At 39.1% G+C, this 25291-nt stretch overlaps 1 protein-coding gene across 2 annotated transcripts in view; it reads left to right on the forward strand.

The window, feature by feature from the left end:
* LOC129280622 (neurogenic locus notch homolog protein 1-like) overlaps positions 1 to 25291 on the forward strand; it is a 31200-nt gene continuing 5909 nt past the window's right edge. Inside the window, exons 1-29 of one of the 2 annotated variants that reach the window (XM_064112485.1) lie at positions 1 to 326; positions 905 to 1078; positions 1865 to 2041; positions 10872 to 11129; positions 11500 to 11691; positions 11982 to 12260; positions 13743 to 13886; positions 14473 to 14670; positions 15115 to 15291; positions 15711 to 15824; positions 16553 to 16666; positions 17264 to 17377; positions 17560 to 17673; positions 17773 to 17886; positions 18072 to 18185; positions 18771 to 18884; positions 18986 to 19099; positions 19305 to 19418; positions 19607 to 19720; positions 20139 to 20252; positions 20409 to 20522; positions 21149 to 21262; positions 21455 to 21568; positions 22011 to 22124; positions 22547 to 22660; positions 23256 to 23369; positions 23567 to 23680; positions 24171 to 24284; positions 24786 to 24899. In XM_064112485.1, the coding sequence (XP_063968555.1) occupies positions 215 to 326; positions 905 to 1078; positions 1865 to 2041; positions 10872 to 11129; positions 11500 to 11691; positions 11982 to 12260; positions 13743 to 13886; positions 14473 to 14670; positions 15115 to 15291; positions 15711 to 15824; positions 16553 to 16666; positions 17264 to 17377; positions 17560 to 17673; positions 17773 to 17886; positions 18072 to 18185; positions 18771 to 18884; positions 18986 to 19099; positions 19305 to 19418; positions 19607 to 19720; positions 20139 to 20252; positions 20409 to 20522; positions 21149 to 21262; positions 21455 to 21568; positions 22011 to 22124; positions 22547 to 22660; positions 23256 to 23369; positions 23567 to 23680; positions 24171 to 24284; positions 24786 to 24899 (3991 nt within the window). In that variant the 5' untranslated portion in view covers positions 1 to 214. The remainder of the gene's footprint in view (positions 327 to 904; positions 1079 to 1864; positions 2042 to 10871; positions 11130 to 11499; positions 11692 to 11981; positions 12261 to 13742; positions 13887 to 14472; positions 14671 to 15114; positions 15292 to 15710; positions 15825 to 16552; positions 16667 to 17263; positions 17378 to 17559; positions 17674 to 17772; positions 17887 to 18071; positions 18186 to 18770; positions 18885 to 18985; positions 19100 to 19304; positions 19419 to 19606; positions 19721 to 20138; positions 20253 to 20408; positions 20523 to 21148; positions 21263 to 21454; positions 21569 to 22010; positions 22125 to 22546; positions 22661 to 23255; positions 23370 to 23566; positions 23681 to 24170; positions 24285 to 24785; positions 24900 to 25291) is intronic. The other variant, XM_064112486.1, reaches the window with a different exon arrangement.

Genomic DNA, 25291 nt, shown 5'->3' on the forward strand with positions numbered 1-25291 from the left:
AGATAATAAACAACAATGCTCATGAGCGTGTGCGCAAGCATTTAACTGAATTTTACAGAATAATTATTTGGAAACAAAATGGTTAGATTTAATTCATATAGCTATCATTAATCACCTTTAAGAGTATGGTTGCTTCTAGCGAAAGCGATGTTGAAGTTAATTTGGAATATTTAAAAGAATATACTGCTGCAAGCTGGAAAATGTTCCCGTTACCATGTTGATATTCACTAAAAGTGAAATGGTGAATAAGACTATGAGAAACGCGAAACTATTTCTGTTCTTCCTATTAAGTTTTCTCGGTAGAAAAGGGAATATCTTCGCACAAGGTGAGTATACATGCTTTGAGTCGAATATTATACTTTTAAACATTAAACATTAGAATATAAAAAAATTGATTTTGTACCAAAAAAATCTAGAAATCGGTATAGAAATTATTTAGTTTTGTTGAAAACATTTAACAATCTTGTGCTTGTAAAAATAAATCTTGTACTACAAGCCGTTGTAGATAATTTATACATAATTAGAAAATTTTAGCACAAATAAACAATAAAACGTAATTTTGATATTTTGAAAGAACAAATATAAACGATTCCCATCTCACCCCTTCTCTCCTGACAGGATTGTGTTTATTTCCAATTAAACCATGCCACTTTTGAAAAAAAGAATCCATTACATGTGGAATTTCCTCTATAAGACATGTAAGATGAGTAGATAGACCACATGTTAGTGTATATTGTAATGCATTATTCAATAAATGTTTAAACCCAGTTAATTGTCGTAATTATGATTATCATCATTATTGTCATTTTCATCATCAACATGTTTATGATCATCATCAAATCAAAAGTTTCATACAAAAAAACCTTAAATGCTTTGATATTGAATGATTTTATTGAATCTGAAGGTATTTGTGGTACACCGCCGTCTATGTCACACGGAACACATACCATCCAAAATGACTACTATGCTCTTTACAACTGTAACGCTGGATACGTCATGGATGACGAAAGCGATACTTTTCTTCTCATATGTGACGCTCTATCTTCATCCTGGATTGGGACACCACCTCAATGCATTCGTGAGTTTATTTCTGTTGTTCCTATTCTGTGTCTAGTATACTCACTTATTATTATTATTTTTAATAATGTACAAGACTTTTGTAAAGCAAATCGGAAAGAGCAATAAACACGGATATACTAAAGTTACAGGAATTTACAAATAATCTCCAACAATGGATAAATAAATTGCCTATCGGTATTTGAAATAAAATAGAATAAAAAAGAATGGTACTTGCAGTGGCTACAGTATGGGGGATGGAAAGCCTTAATAGATAGAATTAATCATGTTAATTCTCACCTTTTCAGAAAGTATGTATACAAAAACGTGTAAACTACCACCCTAATGTGAGTTTTTGAGTGTCCACAAACATTTTCGGAGATCAAAACATGGGAAATCTTGGGAATGTTTCATCAACATTTTGTCTGACAGGTTGTCGGATATGACAATTTCCCTTTATTTTGATTGGCTGAGGAGCAATGTTACTATACGGTTAGTGAACGATAAAGCAGACTTTATCGGATAAAATGTCCGACAGACAGATCCTTTCATCAACGCTCCCCAGAACATTCATGCTAGATTATATGCAGGCGTGGATCCAGGGGGGGGGGGGGGGGGTAGGATTACAGGGTTCATGTGCCCCTATTAGGAAACACATTTGTATCCCCTAAGCTTGTATGATTAAAAAGTGCGACTTTTTTTAAACTGATATTTCCCAACCAAATAAGGATATATCTTTCTTTATATTTCTATATATAGAGTAAGACATTTAATCTATTTTTCAATAATTTAATATTTACCTCTCCAGGCGTGAGTTGCCCAGAGCCTCCAGTTCCAAATCATGGCTCAGTGTTAGGAGCAGGTCGTTACTATGGTGACGTCATCACATTCGTTTGTGACACCAAGTATCGTCTCTACGATCCGTCGTATTCTCGAACCTGTACCGAAGACGGGACGTGGTCCGGTGAAAGCCCCGAATGCTTCCGTAAGCAGTAGACCAGGGTTCCGTTTTACAAAGAGTTACGATTGATCCGATCGATCTAAACTATGGAAAGCCAGGAACGTCAACATCTAAAATGCATGTTTGTTCTAAATATTTTCTAGATGTGATTTATATTCATACATTCATAGTGTTCTTGAAAATTCAGTATTGTAGCGAACCCGTCCGCTACGGTTTTGGTTATAATGCAGTAAACGTAGATGGCGCTATAGCTTTTGGTGCGTTAGAGCTCAATGATCGACTTACGCAACGCACTGCGTAAGGCAGCTCTCGGAGACTATAAATAGCGGAGTTTCGCAGTGAGTTCGTCACTTCGACGCTGGCGGAGGTCGGAGTCGGACGAAGAACTCCCTGCGCTCCTCTCAAACTGGGCTGAATCAAGAAAAGGTTTGGAAATGAACATTGCTCGCTTAATTTCTACTACTGCAAATGCAATTCTGGATAATTGGTGACGGTGTTAATGGTGATAACCTGTACAATTGCTGAACAATGATGTATAATTAAATTATGACCGTTGTCATAAACCAAATGTAATCATCGTCTCCAACCTGTGTGATCTATGGAATCCGATTGACTTCTACAGTATAAGCCTTCCCATAGAGATTATACAGCCCCAATAGAAATCCCCTGTTATTCTATATTTCACCTGTTAACACTACCCCTCAACACTCCACCCCCATATATTTTGGGAAAACGGAACACGCCCGGGTCTCTACATTACGCCATATATACAGATATAAGGAAACCGCTCGCATTAAGAATGGCTAGTAATTCATCAACGGATGAAGGTGATAGAGGCAAGGGACAGGCCGGCCCCCCAGCATCCAGGACCCGTTCCAAGATGGAGAGCCGCCACACAAATGGTGTCAGGAGTGGGATGGAGAATGTGAGGACATCTGGAACAGATGGCAGCAATACTTCAGGGGATGAATCAGTTTCTACACATTCTGGAATCAAGTTATCTACCAGTAGGGGAAGAAGGCAGAAGACCGAGGCTCTGATGGAGATCGCACAGATGATGAAAAATCAAGCCAAGCTAGCTCAGGACGAGATAATGAAACAGCAAGCCAATGCCCAGGTTATGATGATGCAACAGGCTAAATCTATGCAAGCACAGATGGAGAAGCTGCTTCTATCATTCTCTAATGAGCAGAGTAAGCCTACCAGACGGAGACGAAGAAAACTGAGTACTCGGGGAAGCACAGATAGGTCTACACAAACAGCATCATCAACTGAGGAGGAGGAAGTTCCATCCAATACTACGTGGCGGAATAGCAGAGGCAATCCTATTAATTCGCCAGTACAAAATGCTGCCAGGAAGACGACATCACCAGCGGTGCAACCAACTGCTGTGCGAGACCCTCCAATTGATGACAGTAGGCTCCAGGCCATAATCCAGCAAGCATTGGAAGATACACTCCTACATGGGCACACGTCAAAACCAAGGTCATCACAGGATGCCCAACAGAAGCCTAGGGGTACCCACTTTATCAAGCCAGACAAATATGATGGATGTTCATCATGGATTGATTACAGCCAACATTTCGACTCATGCCGAGCAGTAAATGGCTGGGATGATGAAGAAGCGGGGAGGATCCTGGCATCATGCTTACGAGGTCAGGCACTAAGGCTGCTACGGGAACAAAGGCATATGGTAGGCTTCAATGATCTGAAGAGAATGCTGGCCAATCGGTTCTCAGATAATAAACAGGCTGAGAATCATCTACTAGAGCTGAAGCAAAGACAGAGACAGGAGGGCGAGACACTCAAGGAGCTTGCACAAAGCATCAGAGAGCTCACTGCATTGGCCTACCCAGAGCTGGATTTTGATGTCCGTGACAGATTGGCGAAGGGACACTTCATGGATGCCCTTGTGAAACCTAAGCTCAGAGAGGCAGTGTTCAACAACCAATGTAAGACATTGGATGATATGGTACATGCTGCAGTGGTAGCTGAGGCCTTCCATCATTCTGAAGACCAGCGGAGCAGCAGGAAACCTAAGTACAGCAGGGCAATGACAAAGGAGAATGAGGAAGATGAATCAACCTCCGAACCAATTTCAGAAGTGAAAGCTATGGTAGCTACCTTGAAGGAAGAACTCTCCAAGCGTAATGCTGAGATGACCACACTGAAGGAAGAATTGGAGGCCATCAGGACCGCATTACGGCAACAACCTCAGACTAATGATCCCAGGGACAAGCAAAAGCAGCAGCAGGGGAATTCAAGTAAATTTGATGGTAGCTGCTACTATTGTGGAAAGAAAGGCCACATGAAGAGGAAGTGCAAAAAGAGGATGAGAGACGAGGCTCAGATTCATCAAGCCGAGCAACAATATCAGAGCTCAACAAACGAAGTAAGGTCGCCCCAGGGGGGCATGGCGCGGCCGTGGAACCTGGAAGCACCAGCCCCTCGATACCAAATGCCACACAGCCAATAGTTACAACCAGGTACAATGGAGAAATCAACAAAGGAATTCTGAAGGGCATGTATGTGCCAGTCACTATCGGTGGGACACAGCTGAGTTTTCTGGTAGACACAGGAGCAACAGATACATACATCTCCAAGTCAGGCTATAGGAAACTACAAGAGAAGCCTACAATTCAAACTACTACAGAGAAGGTTATGCTTGCAGATGGCTCACAACTAGAGGTGGATGGAAAGATCCACACAGAAGTGATAATAGGCCAGGGGAAGGCAAGGATCACCCTGATTGTCGCTGATATCTGTAGCGATGGAGTCTTGGGCATGGATAATCTTCTGCAGTTAGGAGCAAGGCTTAACTTGGAGACTGCTACAATGGAAACAAAGTGGGGTTCAGTTCAGTGTCGCCATGAAGACAACACTAGAACTTGCTTCCGCATCATAGCTACTGAGATGTTCACTATACCGGCAGGCCGAGAAGGCATCATTACAGGAAAAGTACTGGATGGGGTTTCAGATGACGTTACAGGCATGGTCGAAGCATCAAATGATAGACGTCAACTTACACAGAAAGGCATCATCTTGGCCAGGACCCTCGTCAGAACTAGTAATGGAGCAGTCCCAGTTAGAGTATACAACCCTACAGGATCACAACGTGTGATAAAGAAGGGGACAGAGCTAGGATATTTGTCGGCAGTATCAGAACCAGATATCCAAGCATCTCAGCTTTCCAGTGAGGAGATTGATCTACCAGAGTACCTGACTGATTTGTACGAGCGGGGTATACTAGAGGTGCCAGAGCAGTACCATGCACCTATTGCTAAGCTTCTGACTACATACCAGGATGTCTTTTCCAAAGGAGACTATGACTTGGGGAAAACCAACCTGGTGAAACATACAGTTGACACCGGACAGACCAGGCCAATCAAACAGAGGCCACGGAAACATCCGTTTGGACAGAGAGATGTAATCAGGAAGCATGTCAATGATCTTCTGGACAGGGAACTCATCGAGCCTTCAGACAGTCCATGGGCAGCCAACATCGTCTTAGTTAAGAAGAAAGACGGCTCCCAGCGCTTCTGTGTTGATTACAGGCAACTGAATAGTGTTACCATCAAGGATGCATATCCTCTCCCTCGTATCGACGAGACCCTTGATGCACTCTCTGGAGCCAAATGGTTTTCAACGTTGGACCTTGCTAGTGGGTACTGGCAGGTAGAGCTTGACTCGGATGCTAAGAGGAAGTCAGCTTTCCTAGCAGGTGGGGGACTGTATGCCTGGAAAGTCGTGCCTTTTGGCATGTGCAACGCCCCAGCAACGTTTGAAAGACTCATGGACCAGGTATTGAGAGGACTGCACTGGGAGACGCTATTGGTCTACTTGGATGACGTGATCGTGTTCGGGAAATCCATTGATGAGGAGATGGCGAGGCTGCAGCAGGTGTTTGAACGTCTAAGACAGACAGGGCTGAAGCTGAAGCCAAAGAAGTGCAACTTGTTCAAGACTTCTGTTTCATACCTTGGGCACGTCGTCTCTGCAGAAGGTATATCGACTGAGAAGGACAAAACAGAAACAATCAGGACATGGCCCAGACCCGAGTCAGTGAGGGAGGTCCGTGGATTCTTAGGCCTTGCATCTTATTACCGTCGCTTCGTTGAAGGCTTTGCCAGAATTGCTAGACCTCTGCACCAACTGACAGAAAAAGGACGGAAGTTTGAGTGGAACCAGGACTGCCAAGAAGCCTTCGAGATAATGAAGCATAGACTAGTCACGGCTCCAATACTGGTATACCCTACCGAGGAGGGAAAATTCATTCTGGACACAGACGCCAGCAATGATGGTATCGGCGGTGTACTCTCCCAAATACAGAATGGCCAGGAACGGGTCATTGCCTATGGAAGCCGAGTCCTAAGCAAACCAGAAAGAAACTACTGTGTAACCCGTAAGGAACTACTTGCTGTAGTAGTGTACCTCAAACATTACAAGCAGTATTTGTATGGTCGCCACGTCCAGGTGAGGACTGATCACGGAGCTCTGAGATGGCTGATGAATTTCCGGCAACCTGAAGGTCAGCTGGCAAGATGGCTGGAAGTCATATCAAGCTACGACATTGAGATTATACATAGAGCTGGAAGGATTCACAGCAACGCTGACGCTCTATCACGAAGACCATGCAGGCAGTGTAAGCGAGAAGGAGGCTGCATCTACGGAGGAGACACTAGGAATATCAACGTCATCACGTTGAGGAATGACAACCTAGCTGACATCCAAGAGGCCCAGCAGGAAGATCCTAACATAAATCCAGTCAGGAATGCACTGATGGAAGGAAGGAAGCCATCCCGGGAAGAGGCGACGGCATATCCTTTTAAGGTAAAGGTTCTCCTGGATCACTGGGACCAGCTAGATGTCAAAGATGGTGTTCTCTACAGGAGGTGGGAATCAGGAGATGGACGTGATGTCAGGTGGCGTTATGTACTACCTAAATCTCTGATACCGGAGGTGCTACAGGACCTACACTCATCTCCCATGGCAGGACATCTTGGTATGACAAAGACTCTTCACAAGGTACAGGAACGCTTCTACTGGGTAGGAATGAAGGAAGATGTCAGATCCTTCATTAGGCAATGTCCAGACTGCGCTCGCCGACAGAAGGCAGGACCAGGGAAAAGAGCTCCGCTACAGCAGAGGCAGAGTGGGTATCCAATGGAGAGGATCGCCCTGGACATTATGGGACCATTGCCAGTTACTGATGACGGGAACAAGTACATTCTTGTGGTAGCTGACTATTATACAAAGTATGTCGAGGCATATGCAATACCAGATGAAAGAGCTGTAACAGTGGCACGGAAGCTAGTGGACGAATTCATCTGCCGCTATGGAGTTCCTAATGAGATACATAGTGACCAGGGCAGGAACTTCGAGTCCAACATCTTCCAAGAAGTGTGTCAACTACTGGGTGTCAGAAAGACAAGGACGACACCGTACAACCCAAAGAGTGATGGGATGGTTGAAAGGTTCAACCGTACGCTGATCAACATTCTTGCTACCCTATTGGATCCAGAGAAGCACCAGCGGGACTGGGACAGGTATATACCCTACGCCACAGCTGCATACAGAAGCTCCACGCACGACACAATCAAGGAGACCCCAAACATGATGATGTTTGGCCGAGAGGTTTCACTGCCTATCGATTTGCAGTTCTCCAAACAGGATGGAAGTGAGTGGACTGACTATGCTCAGCAGCTGAGGGAAAGAATGGAAGAGACGTACCAGAGGGCCCAGCAACGTAAGGGTGTTGAACTGCGACGCCAGAAGAGGAACTATGATCGGAAATCAGATGGGAAACTCTATGAAGCTGGACAGTTCGTATGGCTCCGCAACAATGCCAGGAAGAAGGGAGTCAGCCCCAAATTAGCACCCAAATGGGAAGGCCCCTATCAAGTAGTGTCCAGACTTTCCGACGTGACCTATCGTATCCAGAAATCCCCCAGGAGCAAACTGAGAGTGGTCCACTTTGACCGACTGAAGCTCTACAACGGATCTAATGTACCAGATGCCTGGAGGACTCAGCCAGCAGACAGAACAGACGAGGTGACTACCGATCGTGAACCAGATGTTGTGGATGATGGACAACCTACTCAGGCTTCTACTGAGACTACCGTAGAACCAGGAATTCCATTACCTGGTGATTCTAGTGACTCGGACGTCAACCCTTCACGCTATCCTAAGAGGCAGAGAAGACCTCCAGACTATTTCTATTGAACATTCATAACTTTCCATTTGCAGATAGATGTGGAACTGTACTGTAGCTGTTTCTAAAACGGACAAACTGTTAATATATATCGATTTATGGATCTACTGCGTGGCATAACAGAAGACGCAAGGATTCTGACGGTTGAAGAATGAAATAATCAGATAGAAGCAGTAATCCACACAAACTGTTGAACCGATGTGGAAAACACTGGACTTGTAATATATATAAATGTTTCGCCATATTTATGTCGTAGTATAAGTCATTTATTTGTTTTGTGAAACACCACACCATTATCTTTTCGGATAATATTGTTCAAGGAGGTGTCCTCGACTCACAGATACTTATGAAACTAATTTTGCTTAGAAGCACTCGCTGTAATGTTTATATTCAGAGTTAATGTCCACAGAGTGAACACGTTTCATACAGCTAATGAGAAGGATGATAATGTTGCTATCAATGAGAGCTTACAAAAATAAGTTATGGAAGATGCAGAGAGATTGATTGTACATAGTATCCATATAAGGAGTGCATGTAAGAGGACATAACTCTCAGTATGATTAATACAGCGATGCATATAATTCAATACATTTTGGTTGCTTTGTCAAATTGTTTGGAATCCCTCTGCTAATGTGAGGATAAAACAAATGTGAGGACACATTCCTTGAAGAGGGGGGCTGTGTAGCGAACCCGTCCGCTACGGTTTTTGTTATAATGCAGTAAACGTAGATGGCGCTATAGCTTTTGGTGCGTTAGAGCTCAATGATCGACTTACGCAACGCACTGCGTAAGGCAGCTCTCGGAGACTATAAATAGCGGAGTTTCGCAGTGAGTTCGTCACTTCGACGCTGGCGGAGGTCAGAGTCGGACGAAGAACTCCCTGCGCTCCTCTCAAACTGGGCTGAATCAAGAAAAGGTTTGGAAATGAACATTGCTCGCTTAATTTCTACTACTGCAAATGCAATTCTGGATAATTGGTGACGGTGTTAATGGTGATAACCTGTACAATTGCTGAACAATGATGTATAATTAAATTATGACCGTTGTCATAAACCAAATGTAATCATCGTCTCCAACCTGTGTGATCTATGGAATCCGATTGACTTCTACAGTATAAGCCTTCCCATAGAGATTATACAGCCCCAATAGAAATCCCCTGTTATTCTATATTTCACCTGTTAACACTACCCCTCAACACTCCACCCCCATATATTTTGGGAAAACGGAACACGCCCGGGTCTCTACATTACGCCATATATACAGATATAAGGAAACCGCTCGCATTAAGAATGGCTAGTAATTCATCAACGGATGAAGGTGATAGAGGCAAGGGACAGGCCGGCCCCCCAGCATCCAGGACCCGTTCCAAGATGGAGAGCCGCCACAGTATGCTTATTTTTGTTTACAAAGGGCACTGTGCACATTTCTTGAAGAAAAACTATGACAGTGATGGATTTCCATATACATGATATACTTGAGGTTGATTGGATCAATCGTACTCTTTTTAAGACGGGGACCCTGAGGAGTGCTTCATGAAGCATCCTGTCACTGACTTTTACTGACAAATTTGTTCCGAGCCAATTAGGTGCGACAATTTCAGTAGCTTGTAACACTTGTCAGCGAAAATCACAGACTATTTGTTTCATGAAAATGCTCCCCGGGAGACGGCTATCTCATCATTCTTACCTCTCTATGCCAATTGGGGTTTACCTATATCAATTCAAATGTGTTAGGACCATGACTGCTATCAGAAACTGGGTATCGGTGCACGCCCCAGGTCGAGGGTGGCCTCAGGGCCTCCCTCGATAACTCATGTCGGCCTCAATATGATTTAAGTCATGAAGCCCACGAACTGAGGAAAGTTAATATAAGAGTAGAGTAGGTATACGATATAAACAAAAAAATAAATTTCAAACATATACGGGCTAAGTCGTCGGAGGGGCAGCTGACACCCCTTGACAAATTTCCCTCGGGTTTTTGTAATTTACCCCCATCGAGCCCATGGAAAATAATTAACGTATACAACTCTGAATTTCAAGGATTTGAAATGAATCCTGATCGGCCGTGATAGTGCTCAGTCGAACATTAGATTTTGAATTGAAAATTAAAAGAAATGAATTTTGATATATTGAGATTTGAAAGTTAATCATGTAGATTCAAAATAAATCAGATATTAGGCTAGCCACTATTTACAGCCGATCTGTATTTATTTAAATCCTTGATATTTAGAGTAGTGGCCAAATATTATGGGCTCAGAGGGGTGAATGAAGATGTAAACAGGCCGTCAGACTTTTAAAGTTAGCATAAAGTATATAGGGATCACAACTTTGGAGCCAATTCCTATAAGACCCTGGAGAATTTTAATGACATCTAATCCTCTTTTTGTCACCTTTGCAGAATAGTGTTTGGGTAAGTGCTTCAATATACGTTAATCTTTCTTTTCTCTAAAGTAACATTCCATGGCACTGTGTAATGAGGGTTAGGATCACCCAATGGTAGTGAGTTATACATGTATATCATTTTAAACTGAGAATCTCCACTTTTAGTAGGGATATTTAATCGAAAATACATTTCTGGCGACTTTTGGGGAGTTTCGCCATGTCTGCATGGTCATATAATGAATACTCTGAAATTACTCAATAGCTGATCTGAGCAGTACAGAAGTCTGTCCATCTGGAAGTTGGGAATACGGAAACGACACCTGCTTCCGAGCCTACAGCACAACCAGGACCTGGACGGATGCCCGAGACGAGTGCGCCAGTGGTAGCCCCGTAGGCAAACTTGCTATGGTGGCCGATGGTGACGTCCAGACATTCTTGGAGGAGAAGTTGGAAGAATCAGGAAGCACCGATTCGCTTTGGATTGGAGGCTCTTACGGATACGTTTGGTACTGGGATGATTGTAAGCCATCATTGTGTTTTAAATCTAGTTTTTAAGAAAATTTATATGTCTAAGCTATTTTGGCTCAAACTATTTGTTGATTCACTGTCCCTGTGCTCTTTGGTTATCCAGAGCGTCGAAAGCAAAATTATAAGTGGACACTTCTACCCAATTTTGAGAACCTCGTCTTTTCTTTCCCTATTCCGGTTTCTCACAAAATCTATTGAAGCTAGGTACTATCTCATTTCCATTTAGCAACCAATTCTTAATATTCATTAAGTCGAGGTTGGGGAGGGGGATTCTTTGGTTGTTTTTCCATGCTACAATATTTTAATCCGAATAGTGTCACACTGATAATAACGCATAAGAAATGTTCATCTTCCATCTGCAGCTGGAAATCCACTACAATATTTTTCCTGGGCGTGGGAAGAACCGAGCAGCACCAGCGACACAATCCAGTGTGTCTTCTTGAGTAGTCTGCCGAACCCGAGCGGTGATAAGAATCATGACTATAACTGGAATGATGAGGACTGTACCGTAAACATGGTTTCAGATATCCCAATCTACATTATCTGCGAATATGGTGAGTATCGCTTTACTAGCAATCAAACCGTCGCAAGATTCTGAACTGATACAGAATAATGCACTTTTGCATTGGGATGAATTCACAATATTGATGTTTATTTCTTACTTTTCTGCTGTTGGCTAATTGCCACTCTAATACGAAGCCATTGGCAAGAGCGGGTCCAACTGACTCAGAAAATCAATCAATTTAGCCGGATTAAAATATAAATGCCCACTTCTTTACTAGCTTGTTGTTGAGACATAATATCTATCATTATATTTTTATTTTCTGAATTCTGTCCCAAACAGACTTTTCTTGCTCTTCGATGATACCACCGGCTATTTCCGCATATCCAAAATATGAATATGATGGGAAATGTATAGTGTTCGTTAAGGAGGAACGCAACTGGAACGATGGGAGGTCATTCTGCAGTGCCACATTTGGTATAGTTGTTGAAATCCATGACAGTGTAAAGCAGAACTTCCTGGTCGAGAAAGCAAGGGATGTAGACGGTTCATCCGGTGTGAACTGGTGGATTGGAGCAAAGCGAAAATATTCAGGAGGCAAAAGTTGGAATTGGGTTGATGGTAAGTATCTACAGAGTGTGGGAAGAGTGATGTACCGGTGTAGATTGCTCAGTATTGTAAGGGTAATATAGCTCTTGATGGAAATGCAGCCCATGGAGTGGACAACGTATTGTGTGTAGAAAGGAGCGCAAATGTGTGGATCTGATGACATGAGTTATGAGAGCCTACGTTCTGTATAGCGCCGAGAGATTAAACCTTATATTTCTGACGGCGTCCTGTTTGACAATATCGAATTTTCGCATTTACTACGGAGCCGCTTTCTACACTGCACTAATTCCTTTGAAAATGCAAGTCAAATCACAATTGGGAGCTTAGAGGCTTTCGTCGAAAGTTAGAGGACCAGGACAGCAGATCAGCCAAAGATTTGCACCAGACGAACAATTGCAAATATATCGTTGTCCAGAGTCAAGATGCTACGCTGCTGTCCTGGTCCACTATTTTTCGACAAAAGCTTCTCAGCTCTCCATTGTGATTTGACTTAAATTTTCAAAGGAATTGGTGCGTTTAGTTGTAGAGAGCGGCTCCGAAGTAAATGCGAAAACTCTCTAATATAATTTGTGGAGCGTTGTGGTAAGGTAGTTTTCACTCTCGCCTTTGAAACAGAGGCTCTTTGGTTCGAATCCGAGCCATGGCGTTATTTCTTTCAGCAAGAAATTGGTCCATATTGTTCCGCCTCTCAACCCAGGTGAAGTGAATAGGTACCCGGCAGGATTGATTCCCTGAATGCACCTAGAACCTTAAGCAGTTGGAGCTGAAGATAATCGGCGCCTCGTAAAGGCTCACATCTTTATTACATTGGTTATTTTTTCCATTCATCTGGTATTTGGTCCAACATCACTGCATTGTAAAAAAAGATGTTAGGAGTTGCATAACCAATTTAAAGTGCTTTTATTCTTCTTTGGAAGACCCCCATGGCCGACATAAGTTGCAGTGATCTAAAATCGGATTTGTCTAGAGATTCAGAACGGTAAAAAAAACCTGTCATATAGCAATCCCAATGATATTTCTGTTATGTTAGATTTTAGGGGCATAAATTATAATATTTGCCAATTATTATGATAAACTTTAAAATCAGCAACATAATTAAAAATAGGATGACAAAAAATATGCATGATTTTGTAGTAATCATGGCAACCTACAGCAACGGAAATTTATTTTAGAAAAAGTGAAACTTTGTTGAAGAGATACTACCATGATGGCTACATTGCTTTATCATATATAACAACATCTTTATTGTCACTTAAAATATCTAAATAGCGATACAAATGCATTGGAAAAACGCTGTTTGAAATTTTAAGTGCATTGTTTAAGCCATTCACAACAGTTTAAACATTTTAAACAATCTGTTTAAAGAGTTTAAACAGTTGTTTTAAAAGTTTAAACGATTACAGCAAAGTTTAAACAACTTGTTGTTACAGTGACAGGCTTAAACAACGTGCTATTTTTTTTACTCGACACCCATTTCCCATCGACTCTTTGCAGGAAGTCATATCACTGATTTTCATTGGGGACTTAACGAACCAAGTAATCCTGATATTGAAGAGTGCGTTGATCTCCTTGCGACTAGCGACTTCAAATGGAATGACGATAGATGTACTTTAAGCAAAGATTATATCTGCCAATACAGTAAGTATATTGGGAGAACTTGATAAAAGTTATGTTTATGCCGCATGCATGTATTTTGATAAAATAATTTACATAACACCGCTTTATAAGCTTGCTGCAGTCAATAATTTTTTTCTTCTGAAAATTTAGACAATCAGATACACAAAAGGTTAATTACCATATCACGGAGGAAAAGTGCTCAGAAATTTCGCAAACAGTGCAAGGCAACTACGTATCAAATTAATGCATGAAATATGCGTTAAAACATAAATAAGCAATCGGGAATATTAAATTGACGTATAAAATTTGATAAGGATGAGGACGAAACGATGTATCAATCACCTGACCATCAAAACATAAAATAAAACGTATATAAATATGTAAATCTCACAGTAATTTCTAAAGCAATTGTCCATCACTCTCTTATGGAGGAAATTTTCATATTTACCTGCTCAAAAAGTGATGGGTTTACCATGAAAATGAGTTCAATGCCAGCTCTTAAGAAAAAAAAATTGCCCACATAACATTGACTCTTTTTATTTGAAAATTATTTCTGCGTTGATATCAGGTACTATCTCGTACAAACACATTCTGTTATCTCTTTTAGCTGGTCCCAAAGAGTCCGAGAGATGCTACGACCCCGGAGAACCAGCGCATGGCTCATATTCACCCTCGAATCCTGATTGGCTGTATGGCTCCTACGTAATCTACTCATGTGATGAAGGGTACACACTTCACGATAACATCAGTCGGATTGAATGCAACCTTGATGGAACATATACTTCACATATTCCAAAATGTATACGTAAGTTCAAAATGTTATACTCCTGCCTGCAATCAAAATGTAATCATCATAAACAACAAAACAAAATCAAGAGGAAAAGAGGAAGCACAAAACTCGTAAAACAGGAATCACAGGAATCAAGTACGAAACTCCAATGAACATGAAGAAAAATATGAATGAAATGAAAACGCAAATCGGTCAGATTTTTTCATGTTTCATTACCTAATTACCTAAATCAATTTTTCCTCAGAGACGAACCTTCATCATGATATTTCATTTCGTATAGGGACCTATTTTAGGATATCACATCTTGGTTCTCATTGCTTTAAATATTTATCATTCAGATATACATACACATAGACTTTTCTGCTTTAATCAGCGTTTGTTGATTGACTGATTTTTGTTACATGCAAGTTGGTCATTAAGAAAACTTTTAAAATTCATTATGTTTTCTAAATATGTTAGCTGTTTCTTGTGGAAGTGTTTATCCTTTATTCGACAACGCAACTCCGAATCCTACTGGATCTGATTTTCGTGACATCGTAGTCTATGTATGTGATAGCGGATACTATCCGGTTGGCGATATGTCCGCGGTTTGCCAGCCTAATGGAACGTGGAGTCAAACAAGTGGATATTGTCAAGGTCTGTTTACTTTTATAATTGTTTTTAAATTACCTTTATGAATATCTTCGAGGGAAATGCAGTATACTGATGACTATAAGCAAAGCGATTGGACACTTGAAAATATGAATATCAGAAGGTCATTTTTAAAGACATCAACATGTCAAAGCGTATCTTATAGAGGGTGGTAAAACACAATGTAAGGAAAAATTAATATCGCTTTAAAATATATTTTGGGCGCTTAAACAGTCTGAAATGTCTTTATAATTCAAAATATAAGGCAGTAATGGAGGTATCATAATTAGACATTAGAAAGTATTAGAAGCTTGATAAAGTAGAAGCACATTTTAAAAAATCGGAAATGACATTATGTTTTAAAAAGAGATGAATTAAATAAAACAAAGGAACTTTTAAAGTCCTAAATGATTTCGTTTTTCCAGAATTTGATGAATGCTTAAGCAACCCTTGTCTACATGGATCTTCGTGTTTGGACATGATAGACTATTATCAGTGCGACTGCGTGGATGGTTACACTGGAACAAATTGCGAAATTGGTAAGGCTATATCGTTTCAGAATGATATTTTCGATAAATAGACCGGTCAAGTAACCCAAGGGCAACCTCGAAGTTAAAGCGGAAAAATATCTGTAAACTGGTGAAGGGACTACTAAAAAAATTGATTTTGTTGACTTATCTATACAACGTTGGTTAAAACTCACGATCGATATAAATAGCGGTTGTTGGCACATGTAACGTATGTTTCATCACTCTTTTCGAAATCCCATCCCTTTCCGTTACCTTTCCTTTCTGCCGATATGTTACAGATATCGACGAATGCTCTAGCAATCCTTGTAGACACGGTGCTACATGCCATGACGTCATCAATGTTTACACATGTTCATGTACACCAGGATATGAGGGATCTCAATGTGAAAATTGTAAATTATTACTTTCTTCTTGAATATGCAAGATATGATTATAGTTCTTTTGGGGTCATTATGTTTTGATAATTTTAGAGCCTTCTGTTTAAAGTGTCATTGCTTTGACCTACATAGCGACATAATTAAATTTAGGGCAAACTGTAGTGAGGTACATACATGTATTTGAAATGATAACATGAAAACACAATAATATATAAATAAATACAGAATGTAATCATTTAACTAAAATACCAGTTTGAATTATCACCGATTGTGATGCATCCAAGGCTCCCAGTCTGTCTTGTTCTCTTTATTTGTTACATTAGAAGAATTCACTCTTTTCTACTGTATGATATTTCCCAGAAATTGACGAATGTTCTAGCAACCCTTGTCACAATGGTGCAACCTGCTCGGATTTCATCAACGCGTACAACTGTACCTGCCTCCCCGGATATAATGGCTTGAACTGTGACATTGGTAATATCACTGGCGGATCCAGGGGAGGGGGGCACAGCCGGTCCGTGCCCCCCCCTTTGAGAGGAACAATTAAAATTTGAAATGTAAAAATGCCGTTAGAACATAATGTGCCCCCCTTTGAAAGTTATAAGACCTTTTTTCTCCTTTTTTTGGCTTGTCAAATTGTCTTTGTCATGTTTTTAAAACTGATTATTTTATCACGACAGTAAAATGCGCTTGCAGTGTTACCGTGACTGTCAAATATTTATTACCGGAAATTGGAGTCTATTTTACCATTTTAATCAAGTGATATTAAGCGTAAAGAAACCTCTAAATATATGAACGCCATAAACATGATAAACAACATTGATTACTGAACTCATCGACATGGAAATCCAGTTTGTAAGAAAGTAGTCTTTAAATATCTATTTCCATATCGAAAATGTTCTATCAATGAAAGTCGAGTTAACACACTGCTACGAATCACTATGAGTTTTGTTTCAATTCTTTATGCTAGAAACTTTGTTTATTAGTCACGACATTCACAATTTAACAAGGACAGTATGAAAATAAGCTACATATTTCACACAATAGATATACGTGCTTTTTCGTTTACAGAAATTGATGAGTGCTCGAGCCGCCCTTGCCATAACAACGCTACCTGCGTGGACTACATTGATAACTACAGCTGTATCTGTTTACCTGGCTATGAAGGCATTCATTGTGAATATGGTAACGAAATTACAATTTCTTCGATTGGTTTTTATAAGCGTGATTTCCTTTGTTGGTCCAAGGCATATAAATATATTTTTTCCTAAAAAACAACTGGAACCAGAAAGTTATTGCTAGTTTACACCCCGATTCTTCTTCCTTAACTTTTATTCAAAGATAAACTAATGGTTTTTTTTCTTCAGAAATTGATGAATGTTTCAGCAATCCTTGTCAAAATGGTGCTACTTGTTCGGACTACATTAATAGCTACAACTGTACCTGTTTACCTGGCTATGAAGGCATTCAGTGTGGATCAGGTAAGGAATTATGATTTGTTTTATATCGTACTATCTTCATTAACATCCCTCTACCCCCTACTTTTATTCATTGATAACCTTTATCCCGTTTCGTTACAGAAATTGATGAGTGTTTCAGCAATCCTTGCCAAAATGGTGCTACTTGTGCGGACTACATTGATAGCTACAACTGTACCTGTTTACCTGGCTACGAAGGTATTCGTTGTGAATCAGGTAATGAATCATAATTTATTTGATGTCTTTGATGAACATGACAAGCTTGATAGTGTTGTTCAATTGCATATCTGTAACTTCCCCCCTCTTGCTTCTTGAAATTCAATATATTGCTATTATCTTAAATCCAATTCCTCTAACCAAACTTTTATTTGAAAATAAACTAATGTCTGGTTTCGTTACAGAAATCGATGAGTGTCTGAGTAATCCTTGTCAAAATGGTGCTACCTGTTCGGACCAAATTGACAGCTACAACTGTACATGTTTAGCAGGCTACGAAGGCATTCATTGTGAATCAGGTAAGACATTTAACTGATCGATGATACCATCGATGATCAGTTTTTGCATGAACCTAGTTCTGAAACGTGAGAATGTCACATTTAACATTTGATGAAAGACAATTTCAGTTTGATCCAGAACGTGGGTTATAAATCCTTACTACTTCGATCGGTAAAAAAAGTTCTTCCTCTTTTACAGATATTGACGAATGTTCTAGCAATCCATGTCGCAATGGTAGAACCTGCTCGGATTTCATCAATGCGTATAACTGTACCTGCCTCTCTGGGTATAATGTCATGAACTGTGATAATGGAAATATCGTTTTATTGCTAAAAAAGTGATTGTCACATTTTTTTATTCCACATATTTATGCTCTGACAGTAAAATGGGAAAGGTAGTGTTACCATGACTGCTAAATATCTAAAAATAGAATTATGGTGGAGTCATCAGGTGTGCATTTTGATTTTTTTAATCACGTGATATTGAGCGTAAAGAAACCTTCATGAAATATAAACAGCACAAACAACATTGTTTGCTTATCTGCATTAACATTCCTCTACCCCCTACTTTTATTCATTGATAACCTTTATTCGGTTTCGTTACAGAAATTGATGAGTGTTTGAGCAATCCTTGCCAAAATGGTGCTACTTGTTCGGACTGCATTGATAGCTACAACTGTACCTGTGTACCTGGCTATGAAGGCATTCAGTGTGAATCAGGTAAGGAATTATGATTTGTTTTATATCATAATAATATCTTCATTAAGATTCCTCCACTCCTACATTTATTGAGAGATAAACTTGATTCGGTTTCGTTACAGAAATTGATGAGTGTTTGAGCAATCCTTGCCAAAATGGTGCTACTTGTTTGGACTACATTGATAGCTACAGCTGTACCTGTTTACCTGGCTATGAAGGCATTCAGTGTGAATCAGGTAAGGAATTATAATTTGTTTGATGTCTTTGATGAACATGACAAGCTTGATAGTGTTTTTTTAATCATTTGATCTGAAGCAAATTTGCAACTTTATCCCTCTCTCTTCTTGAAATTCGACAGTCTTATATGATTTTATTATCTTCATTCCAATTCCTCTACCCAAACTTTTATTTGAAGATAAATAATGTTTGGTTTCTTTACAGATATTGATGAGTGCTTGAGTAATCCTTGTCAAAATGGTGCTACCTGTTTGGACCACATTGATAACTACAACTGTACATGTTTAGCAGGCTACGAAGGCATTCACTGTGAATTAGGTAAGAAATTTAACTGATCGATGATACCATCGATGATCAGTTTTTGCATGAACCTAGTTCTGAAACGTGAAAATGTCACATTTAACATTTGATGAAATACAATCTCAGTTTGATCCAGAATGTAGGTTATATATAAATCTTTACTCCTTCGATCGATTAAAAAAAAATCAAACCTTCTTCTCTTACAGAAATTGACGAATGTTCTAGCAATCCATGTCACAATGGTGCAACCTGCTCTGATTTCATCAACGCGTACAACTGTACCTGCCTCCCTGGGTATAATGGCTTGAATTGTGATAATGGTAATATACTTTACTCTGCTAAAAGTAATCCCTACTGTATTTTTGCCATTGTTTGATGCTTTGTAAGAAGGAGTTATTGTTGTTAACATGATGATTGATATAATTTCTACGGACAAAAGAAGTTGCTTGACATTTTTTCCCTCTGAAACAATTAAAACATTGGGCTAAAGAAATCTCTACAAAATACTAACAAAATAAACAGAAACGAAATAACGTATCAAACATAAATCCGACCACTTTGTTATAAAATTAGTACCAATGTGTTAGTGGTTTCATCACGGTCTTTCAATTTCCATACCTTAAACTGGTTATAAATGATAGAAGTAAAAGTATTTCTTTTCTACTAGAAACTTGTTCTTAACAAAAATACAAAGACTATCTAAAATAACCAATACTTGCGTGCTATATTTTGCTACAGAAATTGATGAGTGTTCGAGCAATCCTTGTCAATATGGTGCTACCTGCCTGGACCACATTGATAGCTACAACTGTACATGCTGGCCTGGCTATGAAGGAATTCATTGTGAATCTGGTAATGAAGTATAATATGTTTGATATCCTCGATAAAACTATTCCACAATTTGTTTGTTCCCTTATAGATGAACCACGACAATTGTTTATCTAATCTACAACACAATTCCTGTCCCAAGCTTTCATCTACAGATATATTTGTTCGGTTTCGTTACAGAAATTGATGAGTGTTCGAGTAATCCTTGTCAAAATGGTGCTACCTGCCTGGATCACATTGATCGCTACAACTGCATCTGTTCAACAGGCTATGAAGGCATTCAGTGTGAATTTGGTAAGAAACCTAACTGAGTAACAATTACCCCGATAATACTGATGACAATAGTTTCTTTACCTCGTTTCCGAATGCCAGATTGCCATGTGATACAATTTAATCCCGGTTTAATATAGAATAAACCCCCAGAGATTCTCAGTTCTTCGATATGTTCCAGAATCCTCACTCTTACAGAAATTGATAAATGTTACAGCAATCCACGTCGCAAAGGTTCAATTTGTTTTGATGTCATAAACGGGTGTAACTGTAGCTGCCTTCTTTCTTCTGGTGGTCAAATGAACTGCCATTACGTTAATATTTTGAAAGATTTTCCTTTTCATTCCGGTTATGTGATAATCAAGTACCTGTAGAAATTCTACATCCAGATTTAAATGACCCTGTGTAATTGATAGCTAGATAACATGGCAGCTCAATGAGATGAAGAACATGGCAGACGAAATGAGTATGCAGGTTGTACTAAATAATTTACGTAAAATGCAAATACAATACATGAAAATATGAAACAATGTATAAAATCTTTTGTTTATTAATGAATATCATATTCATATACCTGTGTGATTGCCCAGTTACATTCGATTACAAGGAAACGTTATTTTAAAGATATCTTTTTTTCGGTTTCATTACAGATATTGATGAGTGCTCGAGCAATCCTTGTCAAAATGGCGCTATCTGTTCGGACCACATTGATAGCTACAATTGTTCCTGTTTGCCTGGCTATAATGGAATTCAATGCGAATCTGGTATTAAATTTCAATTTGTTTGATATCTTTGATAGTATTAGGAGCTTGATTACGATGATTTTCATGATTTGTTCTCTGGCATATTTACAACTTTACCTCCCTCTTCTTGAAACCAGGGGGTCTTTGATATTTATTCCGATTCCTATACCCCAGCGTTTATTTATAGATATACTTTGTTCGGTTTCGTTACAGAAATTGATGAGTGTTCCAGTAATCCTTGTCAAAATGGTGCTACTTGTTCGGACCTCATTGATAGCTACAACTGTACGTGTTCGGCTGGATATGAAGGAATTCGTTGTGAAAATGGTAAGAAACCTAATTGAATAAATGTATCTTATAAACTCTGAGGATATTATTTTTGTAATTCGTTCCCAAACGTCAAAGTTTATCTATAATCTATAAAATTCAATCCCAAATAGAACTGAACTGCACCCCATAAATTCACAGTTGCATGATCTCTTCCAGATTAATGAAATGTTATCACTCTTTTACAGCAATTGATTGTTGCTCTAGCAATCCTTGTCGCAATTGTGCAACCTGTTTTGATTGTGTGTAAAAGTAATGTTGCCTTCCCTTTCCCTTGGGACAACTTTACCATGTCTACAGGTCTTTGAATTTATTTCAGTAATTGACAAATATTCAATTAACCCCTGTCAAAATATTATGCACAGATCAATTTTACATTTATTCTGTACATAGTGACAAGTGCATTGTCTCTGCTATTCGGATAACGTTTTCATTTCTTCAGAAACTGATGAATGTTCCAGTAACCCGTGCATGAACGGAGCTACATGTTTTGATTTTATTGACTTCTACAACTGTACATGTGTACCTGGTTACGACGGTTTCCAATGTCAAAACGGTAAGACAGATTTTCGGAAAAGAGGTATGGCTGTTTCGTTTATCTGACGATCAGGCCGGGAAAGTAATCTTAGAAAATGCACATGGTTTATGAAATCCGAGACTTTCAGTCAATGAAAGATCAGAAGATTGACATTAGACTTACTCCTCTTTAAATCTGGTACTATCAATGTCGGGCATTCATTGTGCAGGATAAAAATTAGTTTTTTTTAAGAGAAAGTTTATTGAGAAATATAGTGTGTCGTCTGAATTCTTCTGTTTAGGAAGTGTTAGAAATAATTGGAAAAATCATCTTATGAAACATATGATAATACCATGATGAAAATAAGTGTTTTGGTTGTTGTGGGAACATATGATAATACAGGGATGGAATTAAGTGCTTTCATAGTTGTTGTTGTTTCTCTTTTACTTCTTTGTTACCAGAAATTGACGAATGTTCTAGCAACCCCTGCCAAAATGGGGCTACATGTAATAGCTATACTGGAATTTACAACTGTTCCTGTTTAGCTGGTTATGATGGAAGCCATTGTGAACACGGTAAGCAAATAGCTATTGTGGTAAGTTATTTTACCAGATTCACGGTTTAGCAATACCATGCTTTCATAGTTTTACCCTCAAAATCAATATAAAGAGAACCAACCTTAAAAGCCGACCAAACCTGGGCACCACTTTACGAAGCATGTCAGTTATCATTCTCTGACAGAACTATAGTATGACGGAGACCAGGGCCCCGTCTTACAAAGAGTAACGATTGATCAAATCAATCATATCTCTATGGAAATCCATTAGTGTCATAATTTTTCTACAGAAAATTTGTAAACAAAGCAGAACACACCAAATTGTTAATAAATTGGTGAATTTATGAATATACATAATATCTAGAAAAAAATTGAACAAACATGCAGTTTTTATGTTGACTTTGCTGGCATTCCATAGTTGCGACTGATCAGATCACTCGCAACTATTTGTCAGACGGGCCCCCGTGCTTCTCAGTCGATCAGAACTAATGATTTTTTGAAATTGGTAGAGCTGAAAATTAAGTCAGGGCTGACAGCTTTCATGATGCGCCCCATAAAACCATGCTGACTTTCTGTTTTTATCATTGCTTTATATTTTTTCTTATATTTTTCAGAAATTGACGAATGTTCTAGTAATCCATGTCAAAACGGAGCAACTTGCACCGATTCTGTTGATTCTTACAACTGCACATGTCCCGGAGGTTATCAAGGAATTACCTGTGAAAACGGTACGACAGGTTTATTTATCATATAGATATTACATTTTTCTGGGAATATGGACAATTCCACATGAGAAATGCAAATATGTAACTTACATTTTAAAAGTTTGGGTGCCTGTTTTGTATCTTGTCTTTCCTTTTACTTTTAATGCAAGGAAACTGTCAATGTATGTTCTATCAACCAAACTATTTCATTTATTGTGCAGAAACTGATGAATGTCAAAGCAATCCATGCCTGAACGGAGGTAGCTGCTTTGATGGAATATATTTTTACAACTGCACTTGTCGTGATGGGTATCATGGTACAACCTGTGAAGATGGTAAGTTGTTGAGCCATTACGCACTACTTTCTCCGAAACATTAATCGAATATATAATGTATAATTTCATCAATTGAAATATTCAAGTCCCAGTTGAAAACTTATTTGATCTCCCATTAACAGTTTGATAGTGTGTTTATTAAGGAGAATTCAATTTCTATTCTTTTTCGTTTTCTATTCTTGTGTGTTGTGTTTATTTTCCTTGAAGCGCCATGAGCACCGAAAGGTGGACCTGTGCGCTATATAAGTAGCCACCATTATCATTATTATTATAATCGCTATATAGATATAGCTTGGTCATATTGCTGCAATCCCGCAGCAAAAAGAGTGATTCCAGACTGAAATTTGTATCGTAGTATGCAATTCCAGTCTAGAATTGTTCTTGTTGCTGCTGCAAACGATGCAACTTGAAAAATGAGCTTTACTGTTACCATGATACTGAGATACGCTGGTCAACATATCTATGTTGCTATTTTGCCTACAATCAACAGAGGTAAACGAATGCACTAGTGATCCGTGCATGAATGGAGCTACATGTAATGATTTCGTCGACTTCTACAACTGTACCTGTCCGCAAGGATATGATGGAATTCATTGTCAAAACGGTATGATATGATAAAACAACAATCAACTTGTAATAGGAACTTCGACAAAATATAATTTGCGATTCACAAAAATGAATTCCCTTGATAAATACCGAGTAATATGTATCATTACATTGTTGCCATTGTCAAGAAACTTATCAACATGAAATTAACAATCGGCTGAAATGTATCCCCGTTTATCAGTTTTCGATAGACATTTGCAAACTAAATATAAATGAATTCATTCAGAAATAAAATTAATTAAGTCCGTTTCTGAAATTCTCAATTCATGTTTGATCAATAAAGTAAGCATCATCAACGGATCTTGAATTGTTATCATAGTCATGACTGTGGTTGTACACTCCGGTTCAAGTGATATGTTTTCATGTCCGTCCACAATGTATATCTTAACTCTTAAAAACCATACTGAAATGAATAGGAATATAGTGATTTAATATGCATATGCGAATAAAGTTATCTCTAGTCTTGACATTTTTTATCAGAATATATAATTTTCAACAGATATCGACGAATGTCAAAGCAATCCTTGCCACAATGGTGCTACATGCTCGGATCATATCGATGCCTATAAGTGTTCATGTAATCCGGGTTTTAATGGTCCTAACTGTGAAAATGGTAAGTCATATCCGAGGAATAACCCATCAAAATGGGAATCCAAACATAAAAAAAATCCCCCAAAGCACAATAAAATGGCAATAAATTATCAAGAACTAAAACATTTAAAAACCATCTAAATAAAAAATAAGAACACAAATAAACATGCACAGTGAACATGTAAAATATGGCAAAAAGGGTGTTGGATTTGGCCGTTGATCAATCAGGTTCTTTGAATCGTGAGTTCGATATTCCTTAAGCCAGCTAGGAATATTGTCGGGTTGTAAGACCTTGAATCGCGATATTTTCTCAGATCTTTTGTAATGCCAAGCTAAACTAACGAGTGATGTCATGTCAAAAAACATGTCTCTAAACTTCTATCTCCATGATTTCAGATAGTGAGTGGACGACGC

Source organism: Lytechinus pictus, chromosome 17, assembly GCF_037042905.1.
Source record: "Lytechinus pictus isolate F3 Inbred chromosome 17, Lp3.0, whole genome shotgun sequence".
In the NCBI taxonomy this organism is placed as follows: domain Eukaryota; kingdom Metazoa; phylum Echinodermata; class Echinoidea; order Temnopleuroida; family Toxopneustidae; genus Lytechinus; species Lytechinus pictus.